The sequence below is a fragment of the Leptopilina boulardi genome, unplaced genomic scaffold (assembly GCF_019393585.1).
Source record: "Leptopilina boulardi isolate dan_hultmark-lab unplaced genomic scaffold, ZJU_Lbou_2.1 LbouV2_347, whole genome shotgun sequence".
Taxonomy (NCBI): Eukaryota; Metazoa; Arthropoda; class Insecta; order Hymenoptera; family Figitidae; genus Leptopilina; species Leptopilina boulardi.
In genome coordinates this window covers 968,478-985,108 of record NW_026137915.1, presented here as the reverse complement: position 1 = coordinate 985,108, position 16,631 = coordinate 968,478, and the positions used below count along the sequence as shown (strand labels likewise).

The 16,631-nt window shown below is 30.8% G+C and overlaps 1 protein-coding gene across 1 annotated transcript; it reads right to left on the bottom strand.

The window, feature by feature from the left end:
- Positions 1–1,162: 1,162 nt before the first annotated feature.
- LOC127286094 (uncharacterized) lies at positions 1,163–2,559 on the bottom strand. The gene is made up of 4 exons (XM_051312389.1): positions 2,170–2,559; positions 1,814–2,044; positions 1,523–1,737; positions 1,163–1,317 (listed from the first exon to the last, which is right to left on the bottom strand). The coding sequence occupies exons 1-4, from the start codon at positions 2,556–2,558 to the stop codon at positions 1,163–1,165; spliced, it is 990 nt and encodes a 329-aa protein (XP_051168346.1). The 5' UTR covers position 2,559.
- Positions 2,560–16,631: the final 14,072 nt, after the last annotated feature.

Sequence of the window (16,631 nt, the reverse complement as noted above, 5' to 3'; positions counted from 1 at the left end):
ATTATAGAGTAATAATAGTTTTTAAAATATCTATATAAGAAATGTTCTCATTTCAAAATGAAATCAAAATTATATGTGTACGTCCGCATGAAAAGGGACCACTTTGTCGATTACAATCAGAGCGATATTTGCATTGACGTTTCACGCAAAAATAATCCTTATTATAATCAACAAAGTGGTCCCTTTTCATGAGGACGTAGACATATAGTGATACTCATTACATATTTGTATTACTTAGCTATATATTACCTTGTAAGTCGTTATTTAAATAATCTTAAATATTTTTTGACAGAAGAACACCTTCCTTAAAAGAAAATGCTGGCAAAAATATAAAGGAGAGGCCGTCCACGTCGATACAAAGAAAAGATAAAGGTGAATGTTTTTCTGAATTTCTATAATTTCATAAGATAATTAAACGTTGAAATTTTTAGCAGCTATAAGCAGAACAGAAGATTTGCAGATGTTGGTACTAGAAAAGATTAAATCACATACAATTCAAAAACAAGATCCTACGGACATGCTGTTTTCAAACTTCTCTGAAACGTTTAAAAGATTAGATACTGTACGTCAACTTCGTGTTCATAGACGTTTCATTGAAATATTAGAAAATGAGTTTACTGAGCAAGAAAATCAAAGTTTAGTACATTTTTGACTAAAATATTCATAAATACGTTTTATTTACTGCAAATTCAAAATGTTAATATATGAAAAATTAAACATTTTAAATGTTTCGTTTTAGCAATACTTTTAATTGCAAGTTGATTAATATTAAAATGTTATAAATATTACAAAATCTTACTGTTTTGTTAGAGTATTTTGTAACATGTTATAAAATACTTTCTGCGATAATTGTTTTTATAAAAAATATTAAGAAATCTTAAAATTTCTAAACGATATTGTAAGTGTTGATATTATAAATTATATTAAGAACAATGTGTTATGAAAGAACCAAAAACTTGAGATAAGTATATATTATCATAAGTGTGTATATAATATAATACTCCCAGTATAAAAGAATCGTTCAACATTTATACTTTTCTTCTTATCTTCTTCTTAAAATAAGAAACTTAAAAAAATAAAATTTTATTTTTCCTACATAATAATTCATTTTATGATCGTATTCCATCATATTGTCATTAAAAAAAATAGTAAAAAATTGAGTTTAGAAATTATTTTGTAATACTTTGTCATATTGCCATGATAATTCTCCTTCAGGTGACATAAAATATTCAGCAAAATTGTTTCGCACTGTTTGAGCATCTACATTACGTAAAGGTTGGCCTGCTACTTCATTTTGTCTTGGTATGTTTTGTAAAGCTAAAACAATAATTAACAGATAAAAATTTTAAACAAAAAATCTTCTTATACCCTTGATTTTAATTATTTATTCAAATTTGTTAAATCTATTTAAATTCAATTTATTTATTTTACTCAAGATATTGGATGCGTATAGAAAGTATTATTTAAAGAAAATAAGTTTGCAGTTGTGGAATTTAATTAAAACTTTTCTGAAATTACATACCGTTAACAGATTGTCGATCTACCCTTGATAAATGAGTGTACTGACACACATTTTCTGGATTATTTAATGACTCTGTAATAATCCAGTTGTGAAGACATGTCGTTGCTTGAATTATGTTCCTCACCAGCTTTGTGGAACCTATAATATCTTTTCTGAATATCCTCCAACGAGCCGTTAATATTCCAAAGGCACTTTCAACCATTCGCCTTGCTCGACTTAATCGATAATTAAAAATTTTTTTTTATATTCAATGTTTTACTTCTAGGGTAAGGTCGCATACAATATTTGGACAATGTAAATGCTTCATCTGCAACTAGAACATATGGTAAGGCTGGAGCATTTGAGATTATTGCTTCTGGATTGGGGATTTCGAAAGTATTTGTTTCGAATTTTCTGAACATTTCACTCTCTGTAAATACTCCACCATCGCTCCTTCTTCCAGGAGCACCAATATCAACTGCAGTAAATCTGTAGTACGCATCACTTATGGACATTAAATTAATGCTAAACCTCCCCTTGTAGCTGTAGTATTGAGAACCAGAATTAGCCGGAGCCTATGAAAATATTACAATTAATTTCTGTTAATTACAATGACGGCAAATACAATCTAGGTTTCTATATTGTAAATTTTTAAAATCTATATTTACCTGCATAAAATTAATTTCCCATCGATTGCACCGATGCAATGTGGAAAATTCCATTTTTCTTCGAAAGCTTTTGCATGTGACAACCAACCTGCCCTGGTTAAACGAGGAAAAGCTGTTCTTTTCAATGATATCCAAATTGCTCTGCAAGTTTCTCGTACAATTTTTGATACAGTATTATGACTTACTCTAAATTGATAAGCAATGGATTCCATTGAATCACCAGAGGCGAGGTAACGAAGACAAATATGCAGCCTCGTATGAGCCGGAATTGGTTTTCGAACAACAAATTTCTTTTTAATGTAAGGTTGGACTTTTTTAAGTAATTTGTAAAACATTTTTCTAGACATTCGCAAGTACTTCCAATATTGCTCTCTATCTTGCGTGTCCATTTCAAATATAAGATTATCACTGGCACCTTGTGCTCTTCGACGTTGATCTGTGAATATTGGCCTAACCCAAAATTTTCTTTTATTTGTTGATAACTCTATTTTATACAGCTCTAAATATATTATATAAACATGGAGAATATGTTCCTGTGTTTCATGAAATGTTGAAGACGTTTGCGGCAAAGAATCGCATAATGTTAAAAGCCAATATAAGTATAACAGAATATCTATTGCTTTCATTTTTTAAATTTTCACTTACCTGTAAATAAAAATATATCATTGAATAGTATTTATATATAATGTCATGTTTGAAATTGATTTTTATTAAATATACACTTTTCTGGTCTTAGGTGAAATTTACATAGCACGTATTCTTAATGGAGTCTTCTTTGAAATTAGAAATATGCAAGAGTATCATTAATAATTTTTTCAAAAATTTGATTACAGGGTGTCTACTAATTTCTAGTTTTTCAACTTTCTGTTATTTCCCGGTTCAAGATAATTTAGTTTTCTATTACTATACTTGAAAAATATTTTTGAGAAAGTCATTTTAAATACTTATAAATAGCAAATATTTTAAATATATTTATAATATATTATAAAAAAAATACTTTTTTAATTTCAAGTAGAAAAATTATTTCTTTTAATAGCAGACGATTTTATAAAATTTTTATTAAATTTACCATTTTAGGTATTTTGTTTCTCGGTTTTCCATAGTTTTTTTCCTCTCCCGGCTAATTCCCCGTTTTCCAGGAGTGGGATTACAAATAGCGACAACGCTACGAAGATTTCGCTACGTAGCGATTCAAAGCTACATTCACTTTAAAAAATTTTCTAGCTATCGGGTGACTTAAAAAAATGGTATTATTTCGATAGATTTAGGTTGGTACAATTGTTTTTCTCATATTTGCTTTATTTTATAATTTAACCATTTTTTTTTAGAATCAAGAATGTATCAAATTCATAAGAATTTCCCACGATGAAGAAATGAAGCAATTAAAAGAAGTATCTAAAAGGCTGACAAATTTTTCAAGTGTAACACTTCAAATCTCAAAAGTTATAGAAAGGCAATTCGAGGCGATGATAATTATTAATATTATTATATTAACACTTTTATTTACAATTTCTATCCTTACAAAAAATCAAGAAAATAATTCAACTTTATCCAATAATAATAAACTATTTACTTTTCTTTTTTATATTAATAATTAAATATTTATTGCATTTATATTTATTATCTTTTTCATAGGATTAAAAATTTCTATTAGACATTGTCTAAAATGGGAAAAAAATTTAATTAAAAAAATTTTGAAGATATAACCTCAGAAATAGAATTTTTGTTCTCACGCAAGGGTTCACTAAAAAAATGTATAGGGCATTTTTTGTGAGTTAAAGAGTTTTTCAAAAAATGAAACATTAAATTAATTTAATTAAAAAAATTTATCATTTTTTAAATTTAGGCTGGTAAAGATTATCCTAATTTAAATTTTTTATTTATTAAATTAAATTAAAAAAATTTATTTCCCTTTATAAATTATTTTAACATTAAACTAGATAATTTAATTTTAAAGTTGTTATTTATTAAATTAATAGGTTATTTGCAATATTAAAGTATAATTTATTTCGTCACTAGTTAATTATTTTATTTGAAACTAACAGTTGGTAAACATGAAGTTAGAGAATTGATCTCACATTCATGTTGTATTTGTTTGCTACGTAGATAAAATATTTTAGGAAATTGACATGAATTCTATGTCAATGTCCTTATTTAGAGGGGTTATGTTTATAGTTTCTTCTAAATTACCATCTTGCAGTTTAAGCTTTGAAGAAATTGTCAACGGTATTTTATTTTGGCCATGATTTGGAACAAATTTCACTAAAAATATGTAAGTTTTTAATTCTAAATAACAAAAAGCGCTACATAGCAACTAGCGCTATTAGTAATCCCACTGCAGGTTTTTTTAGTTTCCAGACTATCTCCCGGTTACTAGACACACTGAGTTTATTTAGTAGGTAAAATTGATCTACTTACGCCAACAATCAAAATATGCAATAAACAATTGCAAAAAAGTAAACAGAAATTTTTTATTTGAATATGTACGTTATGTACTTTATGTAATATCTACCACGCGTTTCATCTCATATGAAGTAGGCTGAATCGGAAAAATGCTACCTGTGCGTTTATTTATTTCGCCAATGTCCCATGAATGCGTAAAAACATCAAGGTTGCAGAGAAGTAATTAATGAACCAATAGAATCATAGTTCTCCCCTCCATACTTACATAATTACTGAGTTTTATTGGTGGATACAATAAAGTCCAACATTAACGTGCGTTAAAATGCAATCATGGGACAGTGGAAAAATAAGTAAACGTCGGTGTTGCGTTTCGCGGGAATAATTTGAAAAATTGAATATATATATATATATATGTCGTAGGCCATTAGAAGATTTCGCCAGTTAGCTAACTGGCTAGGCGGTTAGGTAACCGGCGCCGAATAGACAAATGAACTTCATTATTACTTGCATTCTTCTATTGGCCTGAGTAGATCCGCCAGTTAGCGAAATGCCTAGGCAGTTAGCTATCAGCCTAAATCATTTTAGGCCATTAGAAAATATGAAACTTTCTTACTGAAATAATCGAGAAAGGAAATTAACAAACTACGAAACATTTTTTCAGGGTGCATTAATTATTTTATTTTTAAAAAATTTATTTGTTTAAGCAAGGCAGACTCTGGTGGCAGCGAGAATTGCACAAAGTGCCAGATTTAAAACAAATACGTTTCGTTTTACATTGCAATTGTGATGCTCTACAATTACACTTTTTGAAACCTTGGCCACCATTAATCGATTGTTTAGCTGCAGCCTCTCTTAAACTTATCAATGTAGATTCTACCACTTCATTAATTTTTATCGAATAAACTGATGATTTTTGTATTTCCGTTCGAGGAAACCAACCCTTAATCAACCCGTCTTTTGTGCCTATTTGGTACACTCCGTTTTGAAAGTTAGTAATAATTCCAATAATATTATTAAAATCAAGTGGTCCTCGATCTACCTCTGGAACAGCAAGTGTGATGCAGTCACCTATATTTAAAACTGGGAAATTTTCTTCCGAAAATGTTTTCATGACTTGTTATCAACCATCCATGCTCGAATCATATTCTCCACATCAGCATTCGATCGTTCCACACTTCCTTGACTTTGTGGATGTCGAGGGCGTCCGTGGACAATTTTGCAATGCGGCCAAATAACTGCCAGTTCATTCACTACCGAAGCAACAAATTCACGACCGTTGTCACTTTGGAGGATTTGTGGGGCTCCCCATGTAAAAAATATTTTCGAAAGCTCATCAGCTACATTTTTTGCGTGTTTACTTTTTAATGGTCTCAAATGGAGAAATTTAGTAGCGTGATCTTGATAGTTTAATATCCATTTGAAGTCGCCGTCACAACAAGACTGAAAATCTATCAAATCTACTTGTCCTCGCATGTTAAATCCATTTGTTCTAATGGGTTTTACAACTACGCCTTTCTTTGGTAGAGCTTTTTTACGAGTACAAGTTTCGCAGCACTGGACAAACAACTCGCATGCTTGTTTTGATAATTTCCACTTTTTTAGGGTTCCGTACTCGGTTCGGAACCCTATTAATATCGGTTTTTTTGAAATCGTGTACCCCCCCCCCTAGCGGCCACATAAATTTATCTGGAGGGCTGAAAATTAGTACACATATGTATTTTCGCGTGTAGATTACAGGAAAATTATAGCGAACTTGATTGGAATTGATTAACATAGCGTTGTCAAGGAAAAACCATGAATTTTTACGAAAAATGCCTAAAAATGACTATGTACCCCCCCCCTAGCGGCCACATGTTTTGACATAAAGAGCTCAAATTTGACACACTTACGTATTTTTACGTGAAAATTACAGGAAAATTATAGCGAACTTGATTCGGATCAATTTACATAGCGTTGTCAAGGAAAAATCAAAAATTTCGAAAAAAATAATTTATTCTCCCTAGCGCACACAATATTCAACCCAGACAGATCATATTTAGTATACAAATGTATTTTTACGGGAAAAATACAGGGGAAAAAAAGCGGTCACGATTAGAGTTGATGATTAACTTTTTATCAAGTTTTTCAAGAAAAAATGACACTTTTAGGAAAAAAATGTATTTTTCCACCAAAAACGAACAAAATTTTATTTAAAGGAAATTAAATTTATATATTTTAACGTATTTTTACGTGTAGATTACAAAAAAAATATAGCGAGCATGATTGGAGTTGATTATCATAGCGTTGTCAAGGAAAAACTATGAATTTTTACGAAAAATACCTAAAAATGAGTATGTACCCCCCCCCTAGCGGCCACATCTTTTGACATAAAGAGCTCAAATTTGACACACTTACGTATTTTTACGTGAAAATTACAGGAAAATTATAGCGAACTTGATTCGGATTAATTTACATAGCGTTGTCAAGGAAAAATCAAAAATTTCGAAAAAAATGATTTATTCTCCCTAGCGCACACAATATTCAATCCAGACTGTTCATACTTGCTGTAAAACTCAATTTTTGCGTGAAAAATACAGGGAAAAAATTTAAGCGCGATTGGAGTTGATGATCAATTTTTATCAAATTTTTGAAGAAAAATGATAAATTTCAGAAAAAAATGTATTTTTCCGCAAAAAACGAAAAAAGTTTTTCTACAGTGATTCAAATTTATATATTTTGACGTATTTTTACGTGTAGATTACAAAAAAAATATAGCGAGGATGATTGGAGTTGATTTTTCTGGAATTAATAAACAAATTTTATTTTTTAGATAACTTTCGATTTTCCCTTGACAAGCAGCTACTAGCCTTATATCAATATCTTAAGTTTTATCTCTTTTTGACTTAGAAAGATAAAATTTAATATTCAATATATTTTTAAAATGTAAATACAATAAAAATATTGCGAGTTGAAATAAAATTATGTTTCTTATATTTTTTTAGTAAAATATTTTTTAAAAAATAAAATCGGACAAGTGCGAGTTACACTCGCACTGAAATCGAGGGTTCCGTACTCGAAGCGAACTTATTTGGTATAAAAACAAATGTTTAAAAAATATGTGTTGTATGACAACTAATATAAGTGATACGAAGAGGAACAATTTTCTTGAATTTTACAAAATTGTTCCTTTTTGTATCACTTATATTAGTTGTCATACAACACATATTTTTTAAACATTTGTTTTTATACCAAATAAGTTCGCTTCGAGTACGGAACCCTCGATTTCAGTGCGAGTGTAACTAGCACTTGTCCGATTTTATTTAATATAGTATAACATTTTGTCTCTCCCCCCATGACCTGTCTGAATATGAGCTTCTAATAGTTTTTCATAATAACCCTCAGCCGGTATAACATAAATTAACGGATCACTATCGTTTTTTCTTTTTAAAATGACGTGATATTCTCCTCCCAGTTTTATAAGTTCGTATTTTTTTGAGTAGTGATAGAAAGCACAACTTTTTTTATACTTTACATCTTCAAATTGTTTTAAAATCTGTATAGCGGCTTCTAAACGGCTTCTGTTCCAAACGCTTCTATTACTTTCTTGCGCAGAATAAATTAATTTAAATTTTTCGTCAAATTCTTCACGGTTAACACTGCACTCACTCATTTTTTATGTACTAAGCAAATAATTTTGTCAAAATTTATTCAACAGCAATTATATTTGTCAATATTAATTTTATAATACGTCAATTCTCAACGGTCGCGAAATGAAAACTAATAATACTTATTTATAATATTCTACTATTCGAATTAATCAATTTAAATACAATATCGTTACAAACAGAGAACAAATAATTTTGAAAAGAGAAACAAAAACAACACTGTCAAATGAAACACGAAAAATCCAAGATTACAAATTTATAATCTAGGCGGATTCCTTTTAAACTACGAAAGTTGTTTGAAACTCACAAAAATGATTAAAATTATTATTATTTATTATTATTATTTATTATTATTTCAGTAAGAAAGTTTCATATTTTCTAATGGCCTAAAATGATTTAGGCTGATAGCTAACTGCCTAGGCATTTCGCTAACTGGCGGATCTACTCAGGCCAATAGAAGAATGCAAGTAATAATGAAGTTCATTTGTCTATTCGGCGCCGGTTAGCTAACCGCCTAGCCAGTTAGCTAACTGGCGAAATCTTCTAATGGCCTACGACATATATATAATAAAGTACTTATATTATATACATGTATATATACACATTTATTTATATTATACCATATTATGTAACATATTAAATAATAAAACCTTAAGTGTAATGAAAATTATTTATTTATATTTTCGCATGGTATTAAAATTGTTAAACACCTTCAATTATAAACGTCAGATTCTAATAAGATCAATCAGTTGTCAAATAGGTATCAATTTTTCAATTGATTGCATAATTCCTCCATCAGTATTTGTTGGAAAATATTTGCTACATGAATTTGTTTCTCTTTTTTCAATTTTTTAAATGTTGGAAGTAAAGAATAGACTGGACAAGGATTAATAATTTTTTTTTCAGGTGTAACTGATTTGAGAAGTGTATGATAATATTCAGTAGACCACACGTAACCTGTAAGGAAAATTGTTTTTTCTCATTATATTGAAATTTATCTTAAATTTACGTTATTTATTTCTAATTACTAAAAAGAGTATAATTTCTTTTACATCACAGTTGATTCTGATACAATTTACAATCCACATAATTGTGATTCAATTGTATGTATAAAATCAACAAATTCAATTATATGTATATGTAATATGGTATAATACAGTATTCAGGCATAAATGGCCAATAAGATTTTTTGTCAAATGCTTTAAAAAATTTGCTTCTTTTTTTTTTAAGTTTCTTATTTCTTTTTGGTTTTATTTCATCCTCAACTTCCTTATCATTATTATCATCCGAACCAGATGAGAAAGCACTTATTGTCCTGAAAAGTTTATAAATTTGTTACAAAACATTATTGTACAAATGAACAATTATAAAAATATGAATGTTTAAGTAAATTAATAGCTTTTCAATAGGAGGTTAGCAAAATTTGAAATCAATCTTCAAATGAACATTATCTGCAATTACTCTATTGCAAATTCAACTTTTCTTTATCTGCAAATATGCAACAAACGTTTTAGACTACTGAGATATCTCCATACATGTTAATTTTTTAAATTGAAGGCAATAATTTATTATTTTGAAACTGTAACTTCATTTAAATCGGTAATAATTTTTTGATTATATACCTGATTTTGAGGAATCCAATACTTAAATAAATACCTGCCTGATGGGTTCGGACACGTCAACAAATCTCATAACTTCAAATAATTGAAATTCATCGTTACTGTATCTCTTCTTTTTTTCTGATGCTGCTGAACCACTGGGAATGTCTGTATTTCGCTTTGATTTTTCTGCCAAATATAAATCTCGAAGCTTTTTCCACCTATTTTTTATAATATCTACGGATGAAACACCTAACGTATTGCTAATTTCATTCCACAAATCATTTAGCTTCAATAGTGATCGTTCTTTAACTGGCAAAAGATAATTATACAGAGCAGGCCTTTTTGACACCGCTGTAATTAGCGATTCATCCAATTCTTCGTCCCACTCCGAGCTCCTTCCATTAACTTCTTTAGCACCAATAACCTCTCGACTAACTAAAATATTAATATGATGTCATACACATTATTTTTACAAAATAGTTACTTTTTTTGAACAAAGTTTTATTTGAAGATAAAACTATTAAATTTATAAACATAATGAAAGTCCGTTGTTTTGAACAGAAATATTTTCATTTTTTATTAAATTTTACATATTTTTAGGAAAAAATGTTCATTTCTCTTTTACATTTATATTGATATATGGTAAAATAACATTTTTTTCAAAGGATTAGACTTCAAAAGAGTAAAAAAATATATGAATATAAAATAAATTTTTCGTAAATAAATACATAATGCAAACTGTATTAAAGATTTTCTACTAAATTAAAAATATCTAACCAATGGTTATACTTTTCGGTGGTATGGAGGAAACATTTAATAATATAGTATAAAAAGAATATTACATATATGCAGTACTATCAGTGAGTATTAAAATGACATATTCCTTTAATACTACCATAAAATATAAAGCACTATTTCTTTAAAAATCTTTATAAAGGCACTCTTAAAATTAATTTGAAAATTTAGTAACTGTATATGATTATATTAAATTAATTAATCCATATAAATAATTATTTTAATTATAATAAACTTACTCATAGTAACAATATGATTATCATCAATTTTAATATACAGTTTCTCTTCATCGTAATTTTTAAAACATACATGATTCCAAATATTATTTATAATTATCAAATTTCCACAATATCCGCATTTATGCTTCACCTGTGAATTAATTAAAAATGTTATTAATAATCAAAATAAAAATAATATTAAATATACATATTTTATTTCTTGAAAAAAATAAAATTTTACTCTAAAAAATTTTTTTACAGATTATAATCTAATAAAATAATACCATTCAATGAACATGAAGGATAATACCAAGTTATTTTATTTAATAAAAAAACAATAATTCAACATTAAAATTTCATTTTAATAATATAAATATCACTTTAATTTCAATTTTATTATAAAAATAACCTCAAAATTTCTCTTACCTGGCAATTTTCGTCCGACATTATTTACAGTCTACTTACAAACAAATTAGTTACAAACACAACTTGTTTATTTTATAACAAAAGAGGAAATTTATATCTATTCTATATACTTATATAAATATAAAAAATATTATATTTCATATAAGTGAGGCACATGTCACACATACAAAATTCAAAACTGAACAGACAGCAGGGATGGTATGTCCGGATGTATGTATGTGTGTGTGTGGATCCCTTTTTTGTTTAAAAGATAACCCAAAAAAAAAATTTTATCGTCTTTTTTCAAAAAATTTTTTTTTAATCAAAAAAATTTTTAAACAAAAAAATTTAAGGTTATATATAATAAAATCGTATTCCTTACGTCAAGACAAATCGATCAGTATATATAAAGTAAAGTTTTAATTTAAAAATGAATAAATGAAAGTTAAAAAATAAAAAATGCACATTTTGGCTATAAAATTTTGTGATTACTTAAATTTAAGTTTATAGATGAAATAATTGTATTCTTTACATGATAGCGAATCGATTGGTATATATAAAATTTACATTTGAGAAAAATTTAATAAATTAATGAAAGTTAAAAATAGAAACTACACATTTTAGCCAAAAAATTTTATATTTATTTAAAGTCAAGTTTAAATATAAAATAATTGTGCTCCTTGCATTAAAATGAATCGATATAAATGTGAATAATTATTAATTATGTATTATTTTTCATTAATATTTAGAAATTTCGGGTAAAATATGGATTTTTGATTTTTTAAATTCCATTAATTCTTTAAATTTTACTCAAATGTATAGGTACTCTAATGTTTATATTATTATATTATTTTTGTACACTACCGTCCGAAATTGTGCGAACTCTGCTTTTTCAACAACTATAAAACTGTTCAAATCTTCAAAAATATTAAATCTAAAATTTTTTCCTCTTTATTTTATTAAAGCTAATAAAATTCTGAAAGAAATGACACCTTGACAAAGAGAATATGTTAATTTTTCAATTAGATATCTAAGAAAAACCCAATTTTCAATGTTTTTACTATTTTTTTTATTTCTCTGGCAAAAATTAATATTTTTAAACGTTCTTAGGCTCATTGAAATCGTATTTTGTTATGCAATTCAAATTATATAAAACAATTCATGTACATATTCTTCCCTAGCGTATGCAAACCGTGAAAGTTGGCTCATAAAATGTCAAAAAATTTAAATTTAATTCTACAATAAAATATAATGTTTAAAAATCAAGTAAATATATCATTCTAAACTTCTCTGATTTATGTAAGTAAATTTAAGATTTATACATTTTACTGATCATTTTTTGTCATATAAATATTAATCACAATTTTTTGACATTTTATGAGCCAACTTTCAGGGTTTGCATACGCTAACGAAGAATGTGTACATGAATTGTTTTATATAATTTGAATTGCATAACAAAATACGATTTCAATGAGCCTAAGAACGTTTAAAAATATTAAATTTTGCCAGAGAAATAAAAATAATAGTAAAAACATTGAAAATTGGGGTTTTCTTAGATATCTAATTGATAAATTAACATATTCTCTTTGTCACACCATCATTACCAGGATGCAATTCACATATTCTCGCTAACGGCCATTGCATACAAGGAATATTATCATCCTTTACAATCACTAACATACCCTTTTTTAAATTTTCTGTATTTTTACACCATTTTCGACGAACATTTAATTCATTCAAATATTTAATGTTCCATCTTTTCCAAAAATCTTGTCTAATCTTAGAAAGCAATTGCCATATCGACAATCGATTTGATGGCAAAAGTCTATAATCAGGCTCAGGAAAACTTGTCAATGAGTCATTTATTAACAAATGTCATCCAAAATGGGGAGAGGAGGGAGGAATACAATGAAATTCGATATTTTGATTGCTCGTAAAGTTGTAAATGACCTTTTCAAAATTTTGTGATTTAAGAAGAACATATACTTCATTTAATTATTTTTTTGCACCTTGAAAATTTGTACTATTATCACAATAAATTGATTGTGGATTTCCACGGCGAGCTCATGCACACAAAAATGCATACATTACTTTAATCTTTTTCTTATTTCTATATTTACGCCCTTTAAAAAAATGAACAACAGTAATCAATGCCTACTCAATTAAAAGGTCTTGTTTGTGTTACGCGTGTTTCTGGGAGATAACCCATTTTATAATCTACTAATTTTGGTTTAGTTCGAAAACAATGAATACATTTGCGTATATTCTTTTTAATTTGATTTCTTCCATCAACTGGCCAATAGTTTTGACGCATGTTATATAAAGTAGCTTGTTGACCTCCATGAGATCTAATAATGTGAAGTTATTAGATGGCGCCACTATCGGTTAGCCACTGTCGCTTATCGACGGTCGGTATTTACCCACAGTCGGTAATGTAGATATTAGTTCTGCCGGCTGCCACTAGATGGCGCCACTGTTGGTCGGTATTATCATCAGTCGGTAATGTAGATTTCTATATTATCAGCAGGTAGGTTATGTTAAGCAGATTTAAAGACTACACGTGTAGTTAGACCTACTGTCGTTTTGTACTCTGAAAGGGTAAGGGGGGTTTTGTCAGTGGAGGGGATATGTGTATATATAAGTGGCTCAAGGTATTAAAAATAGCAGAGCGACAATGGAGAAAGCAGCCAAGCAGACACTATAATCTTAACCTCCGAAGATGACCAAGCCGATACAATCATTCTATCCTCTTCTGAAAATGATATACAGGAGAAAGATATTTGGAGTCCAGGTTACTACACCCTTGAGGATTATGACTATGTAGATGATGACGATGAGGATGTCGGTGGTGGTGGTGGTGTCCTGGGTCCCAGTTTTGAAAATGTTGTCTGGATTCGAAACTCGGCAACACAGACAGATGATGTAAATATTTCCTGACAGAATTGAAAAAAAAAATTATTAGAATTTTTTGAAAAAAAAATTAAAAATTTTTTAGTTTTATTAAATATAAAATTTTAAACTTATTTAATATTTTTCAGTTGGAACAATTTGCAGCAGAGAATGTGTTGCAAGAACAAAACAGGGATCCTCAACCAACATCTACAGAATCTGTACCAAATCAACCAACAACTCCTGAAGCAATTGTATCGCCATGGCGGTCACCATCTGCAGAAGCTGTTGAAAATCAAATTAACGAACGAAGACGACATGCCAGGAGACATCGATGTAAACGTAGACGGTGTCATCGTCGACATAGACATCACTGAAGTTGCCACAGACATCACCATCACAGAAACCACCATCACAGACTTCACCATCTCAAACACCAGCATTATAGAAACCACCATCACCTCCGAAACCCAGAAAATTTTAAAAATTTATATGTTTAAAAAGGTTTAAAAATAAGAAAAATAATTAATTTTAAGAAAAATAAATAATTTAACAAATTATTTTTTTTCAAACTTTGTAAAAAAAATTTCAAATAATTTTTAAATAAAAAGGAACCCGCACACACTATAGGGGAAAAAAATTTTCGGTCAAATTTTTTTAAACTTTGCAGTTTTGTAGATTACCACCTCCTGAACAAAAAATATTAAGGTCAAAACCTCCAAGAATCAAGTCCTTCTAAGCTACTCCATGTTGAAAGCTTAAAAAGTGACAAAAAAACTAAGTTTTAGTCTCATGGTTTGGCTTTGGCTTAAGGCTTGAGTTTGACTCAAGAATTGAGTCCGGCCTGAGGCTTGGCTTTAGCTCGAGGCTCATGTTTGGCTCAAGGCTCAGGTTTGGCTCAAGGCTTAAGTTTGGCTCGAGGCTCACGTTAGGCTCAAGGCTTGAGTTTGGCTCGAGGCTTGGCTTTGGCTCGAGGCTCACGTTAAGCTCAAGGCTCATGTATGGCTCATGGCTTAAGTTTGGCTCGAGGATCACGTTAGGGTCAAGGCTTGAGTTTGGCTCGAGGCTTGGCTTTGGCTCGAGGCTCACGTTTGACTCAAGGCTTGAGTTTGGCTCGAGGCTTGGCTTTGGCTCGTGGCTCATGTTAGACTTAAGGCTTGAGTTTGGCTCAAGGCTCTTATATGGCTCAAGGCTTGAGTTTGGCTCGAGGCTCATATATGGCTCAAGACTTAAGTTTGGCTCGAGGCTTCGCTTTGGCTCGAGGCTCACGTTAGGCTCCAGGCTTGAGTTTGGCTTTGACTTGTGGCTCACGTTAAGCTCAAGGCTCATATATGGCTCAAGGCTTAAGTTTGGCTCGAGGCTTGGCTTTGGCTCGAGGATCACGTTAGGCTTAAGGCTTTAGTTTGGCTCGAGGATCACGTTAGGCTCAAGGCTTGAGTTTGGCTCGAGGCTTGGCTTTGGCTCGAGGCTCACGTTAAGCTCAAGGCTCATGTATGGCTCGAGGCTTGGCTTTGGCTCGATGATCACGTTAGGCACAAGGCTTGAGTTTGGCTTGAGGCTTGGCTTTGGCTCGTGGCTCACTTTAGGCTTAAGGCTTGAGTTTGGCTCGAGGATCACGTTTGACTCAAGGCTTGAGTTTGGCTCGAGGCTTGGCTTTGGCTCGTGGCTCATGTTAGACTTAAGGCTTGAGTTTGGCTTTGACTTGTGGCTCACGTTAGGCTCAAGGCTTGAGTTTGGCTCGAGGCTCACGTTAAGCTCAAGGCTCATATATGGCTCAAGGCTTAAGTTTGGCTCGAGGCTTGGCTTTGGCTCGAGGATCACGTTAGGCTTAAGGCTTTAGTTTGGCTCGAGGATCACGTTAGGCTCAAGGCTTGAGTTTGGCTCGAGGCTTGGCTTTGGCTCGAGGCTCACGTTTGACTCAAGGCTTGAGTTTGGCTCGAGGCTTGGCTTTGGCTCGTGGCTCATGTTAGACTTAAGGCTTGAGTTTGGCTCAAGGCTCTTATATGGCTCAAGGCTTGAGTTTGGCTCGAGGCTCATATATGGCTCAAGACTTAAGTTTGGCTCGAGGCTTCGCTTTGGCTCGAGGCTCACGTTAGACTTAAGGCTTGAGTTTGGCTCAAGGCTCAAATATGGCTCAAGGCTCATATATGGCTCAATACTTAAGTTTGGCTCGAGGCTTGGCTTTGGCTCGAGGCTCACGTTAGGCTCCAGGCTTGAGTTTGGCTTTGACTCGTGGCTCACGTTAGGCTCAAGGCTTGAGTTTGGCTCGAGGCTCACGTTAAGCTCAAGGATCATATATGGCTCAAGGCTTAAGTTTGGCTCGAGGCTTGGCTTTGGCTCGAGGATCACGTTAGGCTCAAGGCTTGAGTTTGGCTCGAGGCTTGGCGTGAGCCTCGAGCCAAAGCCAAGTTTAAAGCCAAACTTAAGCCTTGAGCCATACATGAGCCTCGAGCCAAACTCAAACCTTGAGCTTAACGTCAGCCTCAAGCCAAAGCCAAGCCTCGAGC

Bases quoted from the DNA above. Each gene is read 5' to 3' on its own strand.
- LOC127286094 (XM_051312389.1), bottom strand. From the start codon at position 2,558: ATGGACACGCAAGATAGAGAGCAATATTGGAAGTACTTGCGAATGTCT. The intron at 2,045-2,169 runs GTAAATATAGAT...TCAATACTACAG, and splicing joins GGGAAATTAATTTTATGCAG to CTACAAGGGGAGGTTTAGCA. The intron at 1,318-1,522 runs GTATGTAATTTC...TTATTGTTTTAG, and splicing joins AGATCGACAATCTGTTAACG to CTTTACAAAACATACCAAGA.